This window comes from Oryctolagus cuniculus, chromosome 7 (genome assembly GCF_051225735.1).
Source record: "Oryctolagus cuniculus isolate XC-2025 breed Fujian yellow rabbit chromosome 7, ASM5122573v1, whole genome shotgun sequence".
NCBI lineage: Eukaryota > Metazoa > Chordata > Mammalia > Lagomorpha > Leporidae > Oryctolagus > Oryctolagus cuniculus.
This window is the reverse complement of record NC_142873.1, coordinates 62,518,440-62,537,114: the sequence shown is the minus strand read 5'-3', so window position 1 is coordinate 62,537,114 and position 18,675 is coordinate 62,518,440. Positions and strand designations below refer to the sequence as shown.

Here is an 18,675-nt window from a genome sequence, read left to right as displayed (position 1 = left end):
TTGTCCCCCCCCTCAGTGAATATTCAAAGGCATGTCTGGGTGTGGTCAGGAAGTTCTGTTCATTGTTCCAGAGTGAGGGGAGTGTTCAAGGTGACAACCAAGTTGGGGATGGTAATTTTTTTTTTTTAAATCAGAGGGGAAGTTTGTTCAGCTCTGCTGGCATAGTCTCACACTCACCTCCTCTACACAAAGGAAACCAATGCCTGGAAGCTAACCCTAGTGGATACAACATTCATCCTTACTGCCACACGAACCACATAAAGGATATGTGCAGTCCTCAGTGTGAGCACAGATCCCACAGCAATAATCCTCACCAGGAAATCAGGGAGCCCCAAGCATGTGGAGCTGCCCACGTGACTGCCCAAAGACCCAGCCACATCCTGCACCCTCTATTGCAGCTACAAAGTTTTCACAGTCATAGCACAGCTCCCACAGTCATGAGCACTCAGCCTCCTGTCAATTCTCCTAGCCAGACTCAGGTATCTCCTTTCAGCTGGTTGCTGGGCATGCAGACACCAGCTGGTACAGCTGTTATGTATGTCCAAAATGGAGCTCGCCCTCGCTCAGCTAGTTGTAGGATGCTTATATAAAAAACAAAATGCTTATATAAAATGGGCAGGTAGATTATATAACTGGATCCTTTGTGATGGTATATTGCAAGCCCCAGCCTCTACCTGTCAGAAAACAGGAAGAAAGACCAAGGTCTTTCAAAGACTTCATGATAGCAAAAGGCAGACAAAGGCAGCTGGTACAAACTGATTGGATCCAATATAGTGTTCAGATTAATCACTACCTGACCTCCAGCTTCATTATATCCTCATTGTAATGCATTAGCATCATAGAAATCATCCCTTTCACTATATGACATCCTACAAAAGTGGCCATATAAGGAAAGAAAAGAAGTAGATCCCTAGTTCCTAGAAGTCGCCACCTCTTTCCCAGAAATAACATAAATATTCCAACATCCCCTTAACATGCATTTCCTGGACTCCATAAACGTAGAACCCCTACAGCCCACAGGTGCTTTTCTGTCCATGGAGTATACTGGTCTTAACTGCTTTCTTTAATAAAATGCTCTTGCTTTCACTTTTCTGGCTCACAATAGATTTCTGTCTTCTGTTGAAGTCAAGAACAAGGCAAAAACCATGGTGACCCATCCATAGTCCCCAGCTGTCCAGTATTACTTTTTTGAGCCTAAAATTTTGAAATCCTAATATTTGATTTATATTTTCTATCCAGAAGACCCAATCAGGAACATCATATCTGTGTAAACAGAAAAATCTGAGGATACTTCAACAAGTACATGGAAAAGTGGTATTAAAAATAAGTGTGCAAAATTTCTTTTAAATTTATGCATAACATTTTCATAATATGTATTTTCATATTTAAGTATTTTGAAGTCCTCTCATACAATCAATTATAATAGCTGTGACACTTAAAGCAAATTAAATTAGTAAAATACAAAGTAATCTTACTGTAGAACGCTTCCAGAAACGAATAATTTCATTGATATTTGATGCAGGATGAAGTAAAAAGTAGTCCCTCCATTCATCCCAGTCTATTGTCATTGTCCCATCAGCGTCAATGCTGAAATTAAAAAAAAAGTGCCTATAACATTTGTATAATAAAGTTAGTGCCATTATTAAAAATCAAATACTTCTTAAATATTTATGTTGGGGCATTTATTTGTATTTCACGATTTTCATACTGGATTTTTAAAAAATACTTTTTAAAGAACAGTTTCAATTTTCAGAAAAATTGAGAGCAGAGTACATGTAATTGCTTTAAATCCTCAAATCCTATTTCCCCTATTAGTAACACCTTACATTATTATGAGACATTTGTTACACTTAACCAATATTAATACACTATTATTAACTAAAGTGCATATTTTATTAACATTTTCTTAGTTTTCAGTTAATGTTCTTCTTTGTTTCAGGGTCTCCTCTAAGAGGTTACATTCTGTTTAGTAATCATGTCTCTTAAGGCTCCCGAGAGCTATGCCAGTTTTTCAGTCTTCCCTTGTTTTGATAACCTTACAGTTTAAAGTACTGAACAAGTATTTAGTAGAAATCCCCTTTACTAGAATTTATCACATATTGCCTGTTTAATTATTTGTATGAGGGCTTTTAATGAAAAAGCCATTGTAATCCATAAACTGTACTTTGGAAAATTATATTTACTAAATAAAAGTGTTTATAATAAAAAAAAAGTTCTTGGAAAATGAAATTAAAAGATAAGTTTATTTTAGTGCAAAAAAATTTCAAAATCCATGCACACATTTGTTTATCTCACATCTTCCTGTAATCTCTTGAAGAGAAAAACAATTTCTAAGTCACCTGTGTAGCTATAGCACTGAGATTTTTGACAAATGAATGAGTAATAAGTGAATGAAATTGACTGAAGACCAACCTTATACCTTTTGGCTCTTCTAATATTTTTGTCTCTGATCCTTTTCTCCCTATTTATAGTTTTTAAAGTCAATTTTAAAATGACCTTGTATGAATTTAAAGCGATGAGTATTCATGCAAAATTCATGATTTACTTAATATTAAGACTCTCAAATTTTAAAAAATCAAACACTGCTTCTTCGTGTCTGAATAAAAGGTAAAACTAACTAAAATGCCTTTTCAATAGAAATTATAAAAAATTAATTCCAATCTGTCAACATAAAGATTAATCCAATTCTAGTTCCAACAAACACAAAATAGTAGATATAAAACTTGTATTCCCACTGGAAACAATTATGAAACTAGACATAATATCTGTTTTCAGGCACTGGTCTACTAACAAGAATAGGTTGTGGTACTTGAAGGAAGACAAACAAACGAGTTGGGCCCATCCAATTCACTCTGGCTTCTGGCTGCGGACACCTTGCAACTGTAGCTTGGTGAGTAGAAGCCTTAGAAGAGATGAGATGGATAGAATAAACAGAGACTGGAGCTCAATATTGCTGAAGGGACAGGAATTTGCAAGGCAAATTTTTGGAGGGCACTCTAGAAACTATGTAGGTATCCCTTGGACCTTTGGCTGAGCACCAAACTACACGTGACTCCACCAACCTGACAAAAATAGCTAATGGATATTAAATTCTGTAGATGATAGCAATGTTGGAGTTCAAAAAGGAAACAAATGATAGTAAGAATGGAGAAAGAAAGAAATGTTATATAAGGGGGGCAATGAAAAACACAACCACTGACTTCTCATAAAAAAAAAAATGCAGGCTAGCAGACACCTTAGTTACAACTTCAAAGTGCTGGGGGAAAGAACTGTCAACCTATGATCCTACAGACAAGAAAAATAACCTTCAAGAATGTCAGATAAACAAAAATATTACTATAAAATTCACCAGCATGCAATGCCCACTTCAATCTGCTTTCTCCTAAGACACTATATTGTGATCACCTGGAACTATCTCTCCTACTAGCCTAAACTCCAGACGCAAAAACTGTGGTTAGTTCACAACTGTATCCTGTTCACCTGTAGTTAGGACTCTAGGTCTGAGGACTCTAAAGTCACACATGCCATCACATTTGTCATTATAACTCAACAATATTCGATTCTATGCAGAGAATTATCAAAGTACTAGACATTTGGTGACATTTGGGATGAATCCACACTAGTATAATTTAAGGGATGCAGTGAAAGTCAGGGTTTGGGAACTCATACACAAAAGGATTCTAAAATGAATCAAAATGTGTACTTCACACTGATCGCTTCTCAAACCCAGGCAAGTGTGAGAATGAACACACTACCACCAAGCCTCTCTGGGCTGTGAAAGCAGACCTCACACGGAGCAGTTTGTGTTTCACAGGGAGAAAGATCATGGCATATTAAGGGGTGAGAGGGTCCAAAAAGCATTAGGTTCCCTTTCATCTCTCTGCCTTCTACTACCTCCTTCCTTCTGACCTTTTAAAATAACTTCGTATGGGACTTTAATTGTGGATTGGTTAAACCACTATTTGCAACTCCAGCAATCCACATCGGAGGGCTGTTTCAAGTCCTGGCTGCTCCTTCTGTTTCAGCTCCCTGCTAATACGCCTGGGAAGGCAGCAGAAGATAGCCCAAGAACTTGGGCCTTGCCACTCATGTGAGAAACCAGGATCAAGTGCCTGTCACAGCCCCAGCCCCTGGCCATTTGGGGAGTGGATCAGTGAATGGAAGATCTCTCCTTCTCTCTCTGTCACTTGGCCTTTCAAATAAATAAAATGAGTATTTTTAAAAAATAAAAAAAACTCCTTAAAATAAGTTGTATCTGTCCTTTATACAAAAACACAGTGGTTGCAACCTTAGAATCTTTTCTTCAAAAGCTTAAGACATCAAACAAATCAAAGTTTAAGATATAAAACAAATGATTATAGAACTGTTTGGTTCAAGCAATAGGGGGAAGCTAGGAGTGTGCTCTAAAATGTCTCCCCAACATTCCTCACACACACACACACAGTCCCCATTAAGGACAGTCTGAGAAACCATTACACTGGGAGTATGTATAATTTCAGTTTGTTTCTGTTGCTAAAAATGGTCACTCACCTAATGGAATTACTTTGGAAGTTGTTTTTGTTTTAAAATATTCCACAAAGGTTCAATACATTTTGATTAATATGTAATAATTGTACATATTTATGTAGTATTTCAATACTCCTATACAGTGTATACTGGCCAGATCGTAATAATGAGCATTTCATCTCCTTATCCCTGTCATTCTTATATTTGAATCTTTGAGCTCCTCTCTTTTAGTTCTTCATAAAATATAATATAGGCTGCTGTAAACTATAGTCAGCCTACTGTACTGTGGAACACTGGACTGCAGTCCTTCTCTCTGCTTTGGTATCTACTAACCAATTTTATTTCATCCCCCTCCCAAGCTCCAGTGATCACTATTCTATATTCAACTTTTTTTTAGCTTTCACGTAAAAAAAGAACATGCAGTATGTGTCTTTCTGTGCCTCACTTATTTCACTTAAAATAATGTCCTCCAGTTTTATCCATTTTGTTCCAAATGCCAGGATTTCTTTTATTTTTTTCCCCATTTAAAAGGTTTTTAAATTTTATTTAAGGTATACAAACTTCACGCATTTCATAAGTACAAATTTAGGAACATAGTGATTCTTCCCACCCTACCCTCCCTCCCACCCAATATTCCATGGTGCATTTATACCACTTTTTATTCATCCATTCGCTCATGAATAGTGTCTAGGTTGATTCCATATCTTAGATACGGTAAATAGTGCTGCAATGTCCATGGGAATGTAGGTATCTCCTTGATATGCTAATTTCCTTTCCTCTGGACATATCCCAGAAGTGGGATAGCTGGGCCATATGGTAGATCTATTTTTAATTTTCTAAGGAACCTTCATACAATTCTTCAAAATGGTTGTACTAATTTGCATTTTCACAAACAGTGTATCACTGTTTCCTTTTCTCTACATCTTCTGCAGCACTTTTTATTAATAGTCATTCTAACTAGGGTTAGATCATATTTTATTGTGGTTTCTACTTGTTCATGGATTTTAAGTTGCTTTTAAAGAAACAGATTCAAAATGAGGATAGAATTAAGCAAATTCTACAAGCAGATTTGTTCACAAAGTTATATAATAAGGGAGTAAATACCACATTTATAGTAATTAATTCCCAATATAGAGTATAAAATACAAATAAAAACTTAAAATAAGGATAAGGGCTGACCTTTTCAGAATCTTGTTTGCCTGAACTTCAGAAATATCTATACCCAATGATTTCACAGCAGCAATTACCTCTGAAGCTTCTATCATTCCTTTAAAAATGAGAAAATATCAAGTTAAAGAATCTGAAAACAAGGAAAAATATATTTAGAATGCAGATCATTAAAAGTCCATTATAATCTCATGTTCACAACCCAAAGCCTGAAAAGCTATAAAAAGTGAACTTTTTGGTGACGAAACTTGCCTTAAACTGACATGAGGTTGGGGTGGACATGTGGCACAGCAGTTAAGCAGATGGTTAGGATATTCCCATCACACATTGGAGAGTGCCTGGGTTCATGTTTCATAATATGCTCAGCTTTCCTTGTGTGGAGCTAAATCAATTTATATCTGCAGTACCCATTTTTTCTGCACTCCTATGTGGTGCTCACTTCTCTGTGGGGCAGCCTTTTAATTACAAAGAACCAGTACAATAACAAGTCCTTAAAAATGCAATAGCTTCAAGTCATTACTATTTCTCTTAGGCCTATACTGTATAAGTTGTTGCCAGAGAAAATGGCTGAGGAGATCGGTGGTAGTACCTTTTAATTTGCTGCTAATTTTTTACAGAGGTACAAATGTCTGAAGTCCCAGTTCCACTCCCAATTCCAGCTTCTTGCTAAGATGCATCCTGGGAGGCAGGAGGTAATAGCTCAAGTACTGGGGTCCTGCCACCTATTTGAGAAACCTAGTTGACGTTAGGGCTCCTGGTTTCAGACTGGCCCAGCCCTGGCAGTTGTGGACATTTGGAAAGTGAATTAGCAGATGGGAGATTGCGCTCTCTCTCTCTCTCTCCCTTTCAAATAACTTAAAAATAAATTTTAAAAAATGTTTAAAGGTAAAATGGTTAATATTAATCAATTATTTTATCTAATTTAGTGTGCATATTCATGTTTCTCTGTAGAAATGTTCATGTTCACAATTGCACAGTGGCGCCCAGACCCCACTTGCATCATATATGCATTGTTACTTTTCAAAAATCCAATTTTTAAATCTTGTTATACATTTGGCCTAAGAGTTTCCAATAAGAAGTTACAGATCTATAATAGATTCTTGATTATATGCAAAAAGCTGAAAAAGCTAATTCTGAAGATCTGATTCATGGACATGAAAATAAGGCCACTCAATGTTGTATAAGGTAAGATTCAAAAGAGATTAACATACTTAAAAAGCAGGACCAAATTCTTTTTAACATAAACATATCCTATGTTAAGTAACTCAAGTCAACAAATATATTTCATACAAACCTACGCTGCAACAAATGGGGAACTATAAACCAGAGACCACCAAAGAAATGAATACATTTCAATAAAAGGTACGGTGTAAGCAAGGTACACTTATGTATTTAACAAATATTTACTGCATATTTACATATGGTATTAGAAATTGGGATAATAGTTACTTTGGCAGGGACAGTGATTGGGAGGGTGTCGCTCCCCCTCTTCGTGGAGGAACGACACAGGACCCTGCACTGTTCTTTTGTCTGCTCGGCCCTCCCCGGGTTTGCTGCTGGTTCTTCCCGGGTTGGCTACCATCCCTTCCACCTCCGTGGAAGGGCGGTTCCCCCTGGCCACTTTCCCCACTTCCGCAGGGGAGCAGCACACCGCCGGCCAGCTCTCTCGGGGGCTGCACAGGTGTTCCTTCAGATAGATGTTCCCCGGTGCATGTTGTCTCTCTCCTCCTTTATAGTCCTCTTCCACCAATCCCAACTCTGCTACCCACACGCCGAGTACGCTGCTCTCCTCCAATCAGGAGCAGGTCCTGCTGTTTATTGGTTGAACTGGAGGCAGCTGTGTAGAAGCTGTTTCCTCCTCTCCCAGCGCCATATTGTGGGAGAGCAGATGCATAGAATAAGTCTTAATTCCAGTAACTTAGTCTAGTCCAAGTTGCTCCCAGTTGCTCCCCACAGGAGGGGTCACAAAAGTGATGCTTCTGAGATGCCAGTAGTGTTCTGCTTCTTGATCTGCAAGTGGCATTCATGCATGATCACCATGTAAAAATTCCTAATGTTTATATACCTATAATTTATATACTTCACTGATTATGTTCTATAAGAATGTAATCTTCCTAAAAAATAGTCAGGGTCAAACCTGAAATGCCATTTAATCAGAGCTCTCACTTTGGTAATTCCCCAGCTATGCCTTTGTTCAAGCTATTGCCTCTATTCAAAAAGCTCTTCTTCCATTTGTTTATATATTGATTCAGCACAAATCTAAAGTGCCTCTGGACAAAATTAAGTTTCTCTTGTATCAATTATAGTCTACTTTGCATAAAGCTATGTATGTTTATTTTCATTTAATCCAAAACCATGTGCTTCTGAAGATTTTGTTAGCACAGCTCCTGGTATATTAGTTCATATGTAATGCTCAAACAATGGCTGAATTAAAATATATTAAGTATATTTAAACTAAAAAAAATCTAAAAACAGAGGCAAATATGTAGGTAAAATATTAGTTATATAGTCCAAAATACAATCAAGAACCACGGATTGAAAAGGAGACTCAATGTTGCTTTTAATTATATGCAACAAGATTTCACTGTCAGACTTGAAATGGATTCAGTGGGATGACAGTATTTAGATGGATGGAGAGGAGAATTACAAGCATTCTAGCACTGTAATTCCAGAGAGAATTGTAAAATATTCCTTTCCTGTACCAGTAATCTATTGTTAACAAATCACCACAAAATCTAGTGGTTTGAAAAGAATGTATTGTTCATTGAACTTGGTTCAGCTGGTTGATTCTTCTGGTGGTCTTGTCTGGATCATTCATCTGAATTCAATAATCTGCAGGTCGAAACACACCTGGCAGTTGAATAGCTTCAATGACATGTCTCTCATCTAAGATGACAATGCAGAACAGTGATGACTAGGTGGACATCTCTTGCATGCGGTCTCTCTAGTAGGCAGCTAGATTTCTTTACTTGTCATTCAGAGTATTCAAGAGGCATCATTCCAGAGAGATAAGTCCCAGTGTACAAGTACTTATCAAGCTTTTCCAGTGTCTCAATGGATAAAGCAAGTCAAATGACCACGCCCAGGTCAATATGGGCTACACTAGGACACAAACCTAAGAGATGTGGTTCATTGGGATAATGCTATGGTTTGAATATGATTTCCCCCAAAAGCTCATGCAGGAGTTTCAGCCTCAAAGTCACAAGTTAATGGTAGTAAGAGGATGGCAACAATCTGACCATGTGTTTAGAAGTGGGACCTTTGGGAAGGGCTTAGATTTGATTAGCACATTAGCATGGAACTCTTATGATTGAAAACTGGTGGTTTTCTCATGTGAAAAAGAGAGAGCTCATAGGCAGAGACACACATGTGCTCCCACTGTGAGGTTATGCAGATCAAGAAGGCCCTTCCAAGAGCCTGTGTAATGCTATTTGGACCTTGTACATCCAGAATTATGACCCCAAATAAATCTGTTTTATTCATAAAGTATTCTGTCTTGGATATTTCATTATAGTTGTGAAAAATGTGACTGATATGATAGCTAATGTAAAGCAATATTATTTTATCCTCCAAAATCATAGTATTTTCATATGTAAAATGTAGCTGCTGTGAGAATCATCTATTATAAAAACAAGATATGCAGTTAAAGTAGCTAGAACAGATATAGCATATAGAATAATCCAATAAAATGCTCATTTCTTTCCCTCCATTCCCCTAATCCCTAAAAAACTCCATCCAACAAAGAAACTTGAAGGTGAAATTATGAATGGTAATTACCTTATTCACATATTTGCAACAGCATTCCATTGACATTTTGGAAGAAAAACACAGGGGTTTGGATATTTCTTTTTTTAAAAGATTTTATTTATTTATTTATTTGAGAGGCAGAGTTACATAGAAAGGGAGAGACAGAGAGACATCTTCCATCTGATGGTTCACTACCAAATGGCTGCAATGGCCAGAGCTGCGCCATTCTGAAAACAGGATCCAGGAGCTTTCTTCTGGGTCTCTCATGTGGATGCAGAGGCCCAAGGACTTGAGCCATCTCCTGATGCTTTAGCAGGTGCATTAGCAGGGAGCTGGGTCAGAAGTAGAGCAGCCAGGACTCAAACTGGCGCTCATATGGGATGCTGGCATTGCAGGCAGAGCCAGCTATTTCTTAATGAGAGAAGTTAAACTGATGAGTTTACCTTGGGGCTTGAATGCTCCCAGCTAGTGAGTCTAGTAGATCATCAGCACACAGGTCTCCATCCACCTTTGCTGACAAGCATAAGGCCTAGAAATCTCCCAGGCCGTGGGTATGAGGTGGTAAGAATTGAGTCATGTCTACCAGTAATGTGCATGAATATGTGATGAACTGCAAGAGTATCAAGAGGAACAATGACGTTGAAAGGTCTGATGCAGTAAGCCAGATCCAGTAATAGGACTGTAGACGAAATGTTGGCTCTAGGGTCAATGAAAAACTTGATACCAGAAATCACCTTATCCCAGCCACCCCAGAGGCACTTGTATACTTGTACACTTGGCTACACATACATATGAATTCAAGAAGTTGTACTTTGAGGTCCCAAATATTCTGGTATCAGACATAAACATAGAGATTACACTAATTACACATAAACATAGAGAGAGGAGTATATTAGTTTCCTAAGGTTGCTGTAACTTTGTCACAAACTGAATGGCTTAGAACACAGAAGTTGTTTCTCAGTTCTAGAAGACAGAAGTCCAAAATAAAAGTATCAATCAATCGGGTTCATACTCCCTCTCAAGATGTGAGGGAAAGACCTGTTCCATCCCTCTCTTTTAGTTTTTGGTACTTTCAAGTGTCCCCTGGCATTTAAATATGTTGCTCCAGTCCTGACCCCAAAATCACGCAGCAGTCTTCACATTATATTCTTTAGTGTGCCCTTGTCCCTGAGTCTCAATTTCCTCTTTGAAAGGACACAGTTCTAATGGAATTGGACCTACTCTAAAGGCCTCTTTTTTTCTTTTTAAATTTTATTTAAGGTATATAAACTTCATGCATTTCATATATACAAATTTAAGAACATAGTCTCTATGAAGGTTCTATCTCCAAATAAGGTCACATTCTGAAATACTGGAAAGTAGGATTTCAACATACCTTTTCAGGAAGACACAATTTAGTCCATCCTGGATGAGGTATTCTCTTCCTTATACTCAAAAAGCATCCTAGCCAAAGTAAATCTCCTGCTCTATGCACAAAGGTGGTGACTGAGGCATCAGATGTAACAGCAACACAAAAATAAGGCAGTGTAAGCAAAATACCACCTGAGCTCTGCAGATGGCGGACAGTGGTCCTGGTGGCAGCAGTAGAGATTCACCTCTATCTACAAGTACTGCTCAGGTGCTCAAAACAAGACGAGTGAGAACAGGGGTAGTAACTCTCTGAGAATGGTATCACTGCATGACTTTGGCGACTAAGCTGTGTTGTTCCAGCTTGACTTGTCAAGGCAGAAATTAACAGATCTGTAGTGCTATATTACTATGTTACTTTGGGATGTCCTCCTTGTGGTAGAAATTATTGGCCTCAGAGTGTTCTCTACTACCAAGATCTATAAGCACTGATTTTCAGTTTCACCAGGGGCAATATATTCTTATATTCTTACCAATGGTATTCTGATTTCACTGGCTATCTGACAAAATGATTTCAGCTTCATAAATGATAATTATGGAGTAACAATGCAGAGAAAAATTCCAAAGCAGCCCTAGAGTACAACTATCAGTCCTAAATCAACAGTAAATGATGAACTGGTCTAATAAGCAGATGTTTAGCACTGTTTCAGAAGCTTCTGGGTATTACTGAATTAGGAGAGTCCAGTTAGGCCTAAACATTCAGCTGAAAAGTACATGGAAGCCTAGAACACTGAGATATGGTTTCTAAGGAAAATGTGACCATGTTTGTAATCACTGTCCACTAAAGCTTGAGATACACAGGTTACACTTTGTTTCATTCAAGAATCCATCAGTAGAATCCTTAAACAAATGGATCTTTATGTACATTTAGAATTTGTCAATCAACAAAAGTTAGATTTCATACAACTTAACTACTAACATATATATTTCTTAAATAGGGTATAACTGGATTCTTTTTTTTTTTTTTTTTTTTTTTTTTTGACAGGCAGAGTGGACAATGAGAGACAGAGCGAAAGGTCTTCCTTTTCCGTTGGTTCACCCCCTAGTGGCCACAGCAGCCTGCGCACTGCAGCCAGTGCACCACGCTGATCCAATGGCAGGAGCCAGGTGCTTCTCCTGGTCTCCCATGTGGGTGCAGGGCCCAAGGACTTGGGCTATCCTCCACTGCACTCCCGGGCCACAGCAGAGAGCTGGACATGAAGAGGAGCAACTGGGACAGAATCTGGCGCCCCGACCGGGATTAGAACCCGGTGTGCTGGTGCCGCAAGGCGGAGGATTAGCCTTGAGGCGCAGCACCAGCGGTATAACTGGATTCTAATATCCCATAGGTGTTTAGCTACATACGGATGCAGAAGTGGTGTTGTATGTTTAGTCACTCTGATTTAAAGATCTATACCAAAACATAAAACACAACACAGCATATCTTTTCTCTGCAAATTAGTATGCATATTGATCATAGCACTATTTATAAGAGTAAAAGATTAGAAATATCCTAAATGCCTAACAATATGGTAATGATTAGGTAACTCATATTACAATTGGGATATTTCACAGCCATTAAAATTATGCTTGTGAAGAATATTAAATTAAATGAGCATGCTTACAATAAAAATTAGAAAAAAACAGAACACAAAATTATATATAAAGTGTGATTGCAATTTCATTGAAAGAAGGAAGGAGAGATATAAAGAAAGTCTATGAAAATATAAAACCTATCAAAATATTAATATTTTATTAATTAATATTAATATTATTTCTACTTACCAGTTTTACTTCCTTTCTGAAGGTTTTTGTTTTATATAATTTTCTTGCAACCAATATATTTTCATACTCACCAAGAAAATAAGAGATACCATTTAAAAACTACCATAATAGTTTCAGCTCATATATTGCAGATAAAGTGGAAATCCCTACTCACTAAGTAAAGAAGCTTTCAGTTCAGATGACACAGCCTTCTACAACAATTATTTTACCAAGATCCATGCAGGAATCATAATTCTAATAAACAGAATTTATATATTATTCTTAGAAATACAAAAGTTTCATCTATATAACTATCAGAAATAATTGAATCTTTGATAAAGGAAATAAATTAAAGGCTAGTAAAAGTACCGTTTACTACTGACAGCTATTTTCATGTTGAGCTAACTGTGGATGAACTATACACACACCATCACTATTTCTGTCCAGACTATTAAATGCAAGCTTCATTTTTTTCTCATGGTCTTGAAGATATCGCACAAATTCTTCAAAGTCCAATCCTGAATCAGCATTTTTATCCCCAGCCTGAAGAATTTCCTATAAGGAAGAAGAAACTCACTGCAGAGATATATCATGAATAAATTCACTAGATCAAGCTAACATTCGCACATTTCACTCTAATTATGATTGTCATATGCATCAGTTATCCTAGTTTTCAGTCACAGCCACAAGGCTAAGTATATTAAATGATTTTTAAAATTGTGCAATAGTAAAGTCAATAACCATTTTTTCCAAATAATTATGAACCTTATTACTAAGTATGTATCTGAGGTCAACAATAAATATCAAGATCCTCAAGGAAATAAAGACATTAATATACATAATCTTTGCCATTAGGGACAAAAATCTGTTAATTAAATGCAATAAAATATGTGAACTACTAGTGTGTCCCTAGTTTAATGATTTGATATCTAGCCTAGTAAATTGAGAATATGTGCTCAACTCTCACTGGGCCCTTATGTTTTCTTTTAAATAGAAAATTAATAATCTTAAAAATGCATATCATATATTTCTAGCATATTCCTCTCCTACACATCATTGTCTTGGTCATCTTTGTATCATCGATGACTAACATAAAGTAATGCATACACAATCACTTAATAAATATTTGTTGAATCAAAAAATAAATACTCTAATAATTTGATGGTACCAGGTTATAGATTTATATCCCTGTTTTAGTTTGAGTTGATTTTTGTATAAGGTGTAAGATAGGAATCTTGTCTCATACTTTGGCACCTGTAGATCCTATTTTCCCATCAACATTTGTTGAAAAGGCTATCCTTTCTCCAGGGACCGATTTTTGCTCATTTGTCAAGAATCTCTTGGTTGTACATAAGTGGATTGATTTCCAGAGTTTCTATTCTGTTCCATTGGTCTACATGTCTATTTTTGCACCAGTATCAAGCTGTTTTCATTATAACTGCCCTGTAGTATGTCTTGAAATCTGATATTGTGATGTCTCTGGCTTTGTTTTTGTTGCATAAGATTGCTTTACCTATGTGGGGTTTCTTGTGTTTCCATATGAATTTTAGCATCATTTTTTTCTAGATCTGAGAAGAATGTCATTGGTATTTTGATTGGGATAGCACTGAATCTGTAAACTGCTTTCAGTAGTATAGTTATTTTGATTATATTAATTCTTGCAGTCCATGAACATGGAAGATTTTTCCATTTTTTTGTCTTCTTGTATTTCTTCATTTGATGTTTGGAATTTTCATCATAGAGATCTTTCACTTCCTTCATTAAATGTATCCAAAGGTATTTAATATTTTTGTAGCTACTGTGAATGGGACTATTTGTGTATACAAAGGCTATTGATTTTGTGTGTCGATTTTATGTCCTGCAACTTTTTAAAAAAAAAATTTATTTATTTATTTATTTGCAAGTCAGAGTTCAAGAGAGGAGAAGTGGGGGGGGGGGGTAAGTGGGGGGTGTCTTCCATCCAATGGTTCACTCCCAAATTGGCCACAATGACCAGAGCTGTGCTGATCCAAAGCCAGGAGCCAGGTGCTTCTCCTGGTCTCCCACGTGGGTGCAGGGGCCCAAGAACTCAGACCATCTTCTACTTCTTTCCCAAGCCATAGCAGAGAGCTGGAATGGAAGTAGAGCAGCCAGGTCTCAAATGGGTGCCCAAATGGGATGCCGGCACTTCAGGCCAAGGCATTAACCCGCTGCGCCACAGCACCGGCCTCACGTCCTGCAACTTTAACAAACTCTGCTATGAGTTCCAATAGTCTCTTAGTAGAGTCTTTTGGCTCTCCTAAAAAAGGATCCTGTCATCTGCAAACGGGTATAATTTGACTTCCTCCTTTCCAATTTGTATCCCTTTGATTTATTTTTCTTACCTAAAGGCTCTGGCTAAAACTTCCAGAACTATATTGGATACCAACGGTGGAAGTGGACATTCTTGTGTGGTTCTAGATTTTAGTGGAAACACTTTCAACTTTTCCCCCTTCAATAGGATTCTGACTGTGGATCTCCCATATATTGCTGTGATTGTGTTGAGGAATGTTTCTTGTATACCCAATTTGCTAAAAGTTTTTTTTTTTTATCATGATAGGATGTTGCATTTTATCAAATGCTTTCTCTGCATCTATTGAGATCAACATATTGTTTTTATTCTTCAATTTGTTAATATATAACATTGATTGACTTGCATACCAGGGGTAAATTCCACTTGATCCGGATGAATGATCTTTCTGATGTGTTTGTTGTTGGACTCAATTAGCAGTATTTTTGTTGAGGATTTTTGTAACTATGTTCATGAAGGATATTTGTCTACAGTTCTCTTTCTACACTGTATCTTTTTCAGGTTTTGGAATTAAGACAATGCCGTCCTCACAGGAGTTTATGAGGATTCTCTCCCACTTGTTTTAAATAGTTTGAGGAGAATTGAAATTAGTTCTTTAAAAGTTTGGTAGAATTCAGCACGGATGTCATTCAGTCCTCAACTTTTCTTTTTTGTGAGGGTCTTTATTATTTTTTTGAAAATTAATCATATTTTATCGCATAGGAGAAAATATATTCCCATGGTAAGATAATATAATTAGTATTATTTACATACATTTAACTGTGGTTAAATATTGTCGCTCCCCCTCTTCGTGGAGGAACGACACAGGACCCTGCGCTGTTCTTTCGTCTGCTCGGCCCTCCCCGGGTTTGCTGCTGGTTCTTCCCGGGTTGGCTACTATCCCTTCCACCTCCGTGGAAGGGCGGTTCCCCCGCCACATTCCCCACTTCCGCAGGGGAGCAGCACACCGCCGGCCGGCTCTCTCGGGGGCTGCACAGGTGTTCCCTTAGATGTTCCCCTTAGATGTTCCCGGTGCATGCCGTCTCTCTCCTCCTTTATAGTCCTCCTCCGCCAATCCTAACTCGGCTGCCCACACGCCGAGTACGCTGCTCTCCTCCAATCAGGAGCAAGTCCTACAGTTTATTGGCTGAACTGGAGGCAGCTGCGTAGAAGCTGTTTTCTTCTCTCCCAGCGCCATATTGTGGGAGAGCAGATGCATAGAATAAGTCTTAATTCCAGTAACTCAGTCCAGTCCGGGTTGCTCCCCACAAATATCATATAAATACAGGTGATTATATAGATTTTCCTCATATATTACTGTGGGAATACAAATGGTATAATCACTTTATAAAAGTTTTTTATGAAAACTTTTATTTAATAAATATAAATTTCAAAGTACAACCTTTGGAATATAGCATTTTCCCCCCATAATCACCCTCCCACCCACAAACTAGCCCATCTCCTACTCCCTCTCCCATTCCATTCTTAAGATTCATTTTTAATTATCTTTATATACAAAAGACCAACTTAGTACATACTAAGTAAAGATTTCAACAGATTGCACCCACACAGACACACAAAGTATAAAGTACTGTTTGAATATTAGTTTTACCCTTAATTTACATAGTACAACACATTAAAGACAGAGGTCCTACATGGGGAGAAAGTGCACAGTGACTCCCGCTACTGATTTAACAATTGACACTCCTATTTATAACGTCAGTAATCACCCGAGGCTCTTGTCATGAGCTGCCAAGGCTATGGAAGCCTCTTGAGTTCACAAACTCCCACCTTATTTAGACAAGGCCATAGTCAAAGTGGAAGTTCTCTTCTCCCTTCAGAGAAAGGTACCTCCTTCTTTGATGGCCCATTCTCTCCACTGGGATCTCACTCACAGAGATCTTTCATTTAGGTCATTTTTTGCTGCAGTGTCTTGGCTTTCCATGCATGAGAAAGTCTCATGGGCTTTTTAGCCAGATTTGAATGCCTTAAGGGCTGATTCTGAGGCCAGAGTGCTGTTTAGCACATTTGCCATTCTTTGAGTCTGCCGTGTATCCTGATTCCCATGTTGGGTTGTTTTCTCCTTTTTAATTCTATCAATTATTATTAGTGGACACTGGTTTTATTTATGTGATCCTTTTGACACTTAATCCTATCTTTATGATCAACTATGAACTAAAATGATCACTTTAACTAGTAAGATGGCATTGGTACATGCCAGCTTAATGGGATTTGGAGTCCCCTCAGCGTTTTTTTTTCCCCCAGTTCAGAAGCTCAAGATAGTCACTAGGTCTTAGTCTCCTGTTATTGCTCCCCACCAGAGTCGGGTTTCTCTGCTCAGCTGATTGCCAGGCACAGACACGAACTAGCACAGCTGTTACATATGTCCAATACAGCACCTGCTCTATCGGCTCATACACCTTTGTAAAGTGAGTAAAGAGAAAGAATTGTGTCCATACCATCCCTTTTATTTTTTCTCTCCTCTAGTTAGGCTGATGTACCTTCCCCCACGGGGCTTCAAACCTTGTTCCCCTAGGCTCTTCCTGACGCTTTTCCGCCAGTGTCTCAGGCTACTGTGATCTTGTCTCACCTCACTTTCCTGTGCTGGTGTGGAGGCTCTCTGCAGCTGGAGTCCTGAGCTGTGGGCACCCACACCCTCCACGTAGGTCCACCATGTCCCTCTAATTAAGGAAGAGTTTCCTCTGCAGTTTTTTCCCTAACTCTTCCCTGAGACTACACTATTTCCACTTTTATTAAACTATCTTCTCCTGGACAAGATCAGTAAGCTTCCTCCCTATTCTGCCATCTCAGGAGGGTCTTTATTATTAATTCAATCTCTGCCTTGGTTATTGGTCTATTTAAGTTTTCTATGTCTTCATGACTCCATATTGGGAGATTTGTATGTCTGCAGAAATCTATCCATTTCTTCTAGATTTTCAAATTTGTTGGCATACAGCTGTTTATAGTAATTCCTGATGATTCTTTTTATTTCTGTGGTACCCATTGTTACATAATCTTTTTCAACTCTGATTTTATTGATTTGGGTCTTCTCACTCTTTTTTATTTTTGGTTAGTTGGGCCAATGATGTATGAATTTTGTTTACTTTTTCAAAAAGCTATCTCTTCATTTCACTGATCTCTTGCATCATTTTTTTGTTAGTTTCACTTTTATTTATTTATTCTCTAAATGTAATTATTTTCTTCCTCTTACTAATTTTGGGCTTGGTTTGTTCTTATTTTCTAGATTTTTGAGATGAATTGCTAATCATTTATTTGATACTTTCTTAATTTCTTCATATAGACATTAATTACTATAAACTTTCATCTTACCACTGCTTTTTCTGTATTCCATAAGCTTTTATATGTTTTTATCATACTCTTTCATTTCAAAAAATTTTTTATTTTTTTTAATTTCTTCTATGACCCACTCTTCATTCAGGAGCATGTTGTTAAGTCTCCATGTGTTTTGCATATTTTCTAGTGTTTCTTAAGTTGTTAATTTCCAGCTTCATTCCATTGTGGTCAGAAAAGATACATGGTTTGATTTAGATTTCCCTGAATTTGCTGAGACTTGCTTTATTGCCTAGCATATGTTCTATCCTAGAGAAAGTTTCATGCGCTGATGAAAAGAATGCATATTCTGCAACTGTGGGGTAAAATGTTCTGTAGATATCATTAGGTCCATTTGGTGCAGAGTGTAGATTAGCTCTGTTGTTTTCTTTGTTGATTTTCTGCCTAGTTGATCTGTTACACCATCTTACTAGAGGAAAACATCAAGGGAACTCTGCAAGACATTA

At 37.6% G+C, this 18,675-nt stretch overlaps 1 protein-coding gene across 1 annotated transcript in view; it reads right to left on the bottom strand.

Annotated features, from left to right (window-relative positions):
- LOC100344835 (mitochondrial adenyl nucleotide antiporter SLC25A24) overlaps window positions 1–18,675 on the bottom strand; it is a 74,247-nt gene that overhangs the window by 46,923 nt on the left and 8,649 nt on the right. Inside the window, exons 2-4 of the mRNA XM_002715453.6 lie at window positions 12,999–13,125; window positions 5,686–5,773; window positions 1,476–1,587 (exon numbers count right to left, since the gene is read on the bottom strand). Of these exons, the coding sequence (XP_002715499.1) occupies window positions 1,476–1,587; window positions 5,686–5,773; window positions 12,999–13,125 (327 nt within the window). The remainder of the gene's footprint in view (window positions 1–1,475; window positions 1,588–5,685; window positions 5,774–12,998; window positions 13,126–18,675) is intronic.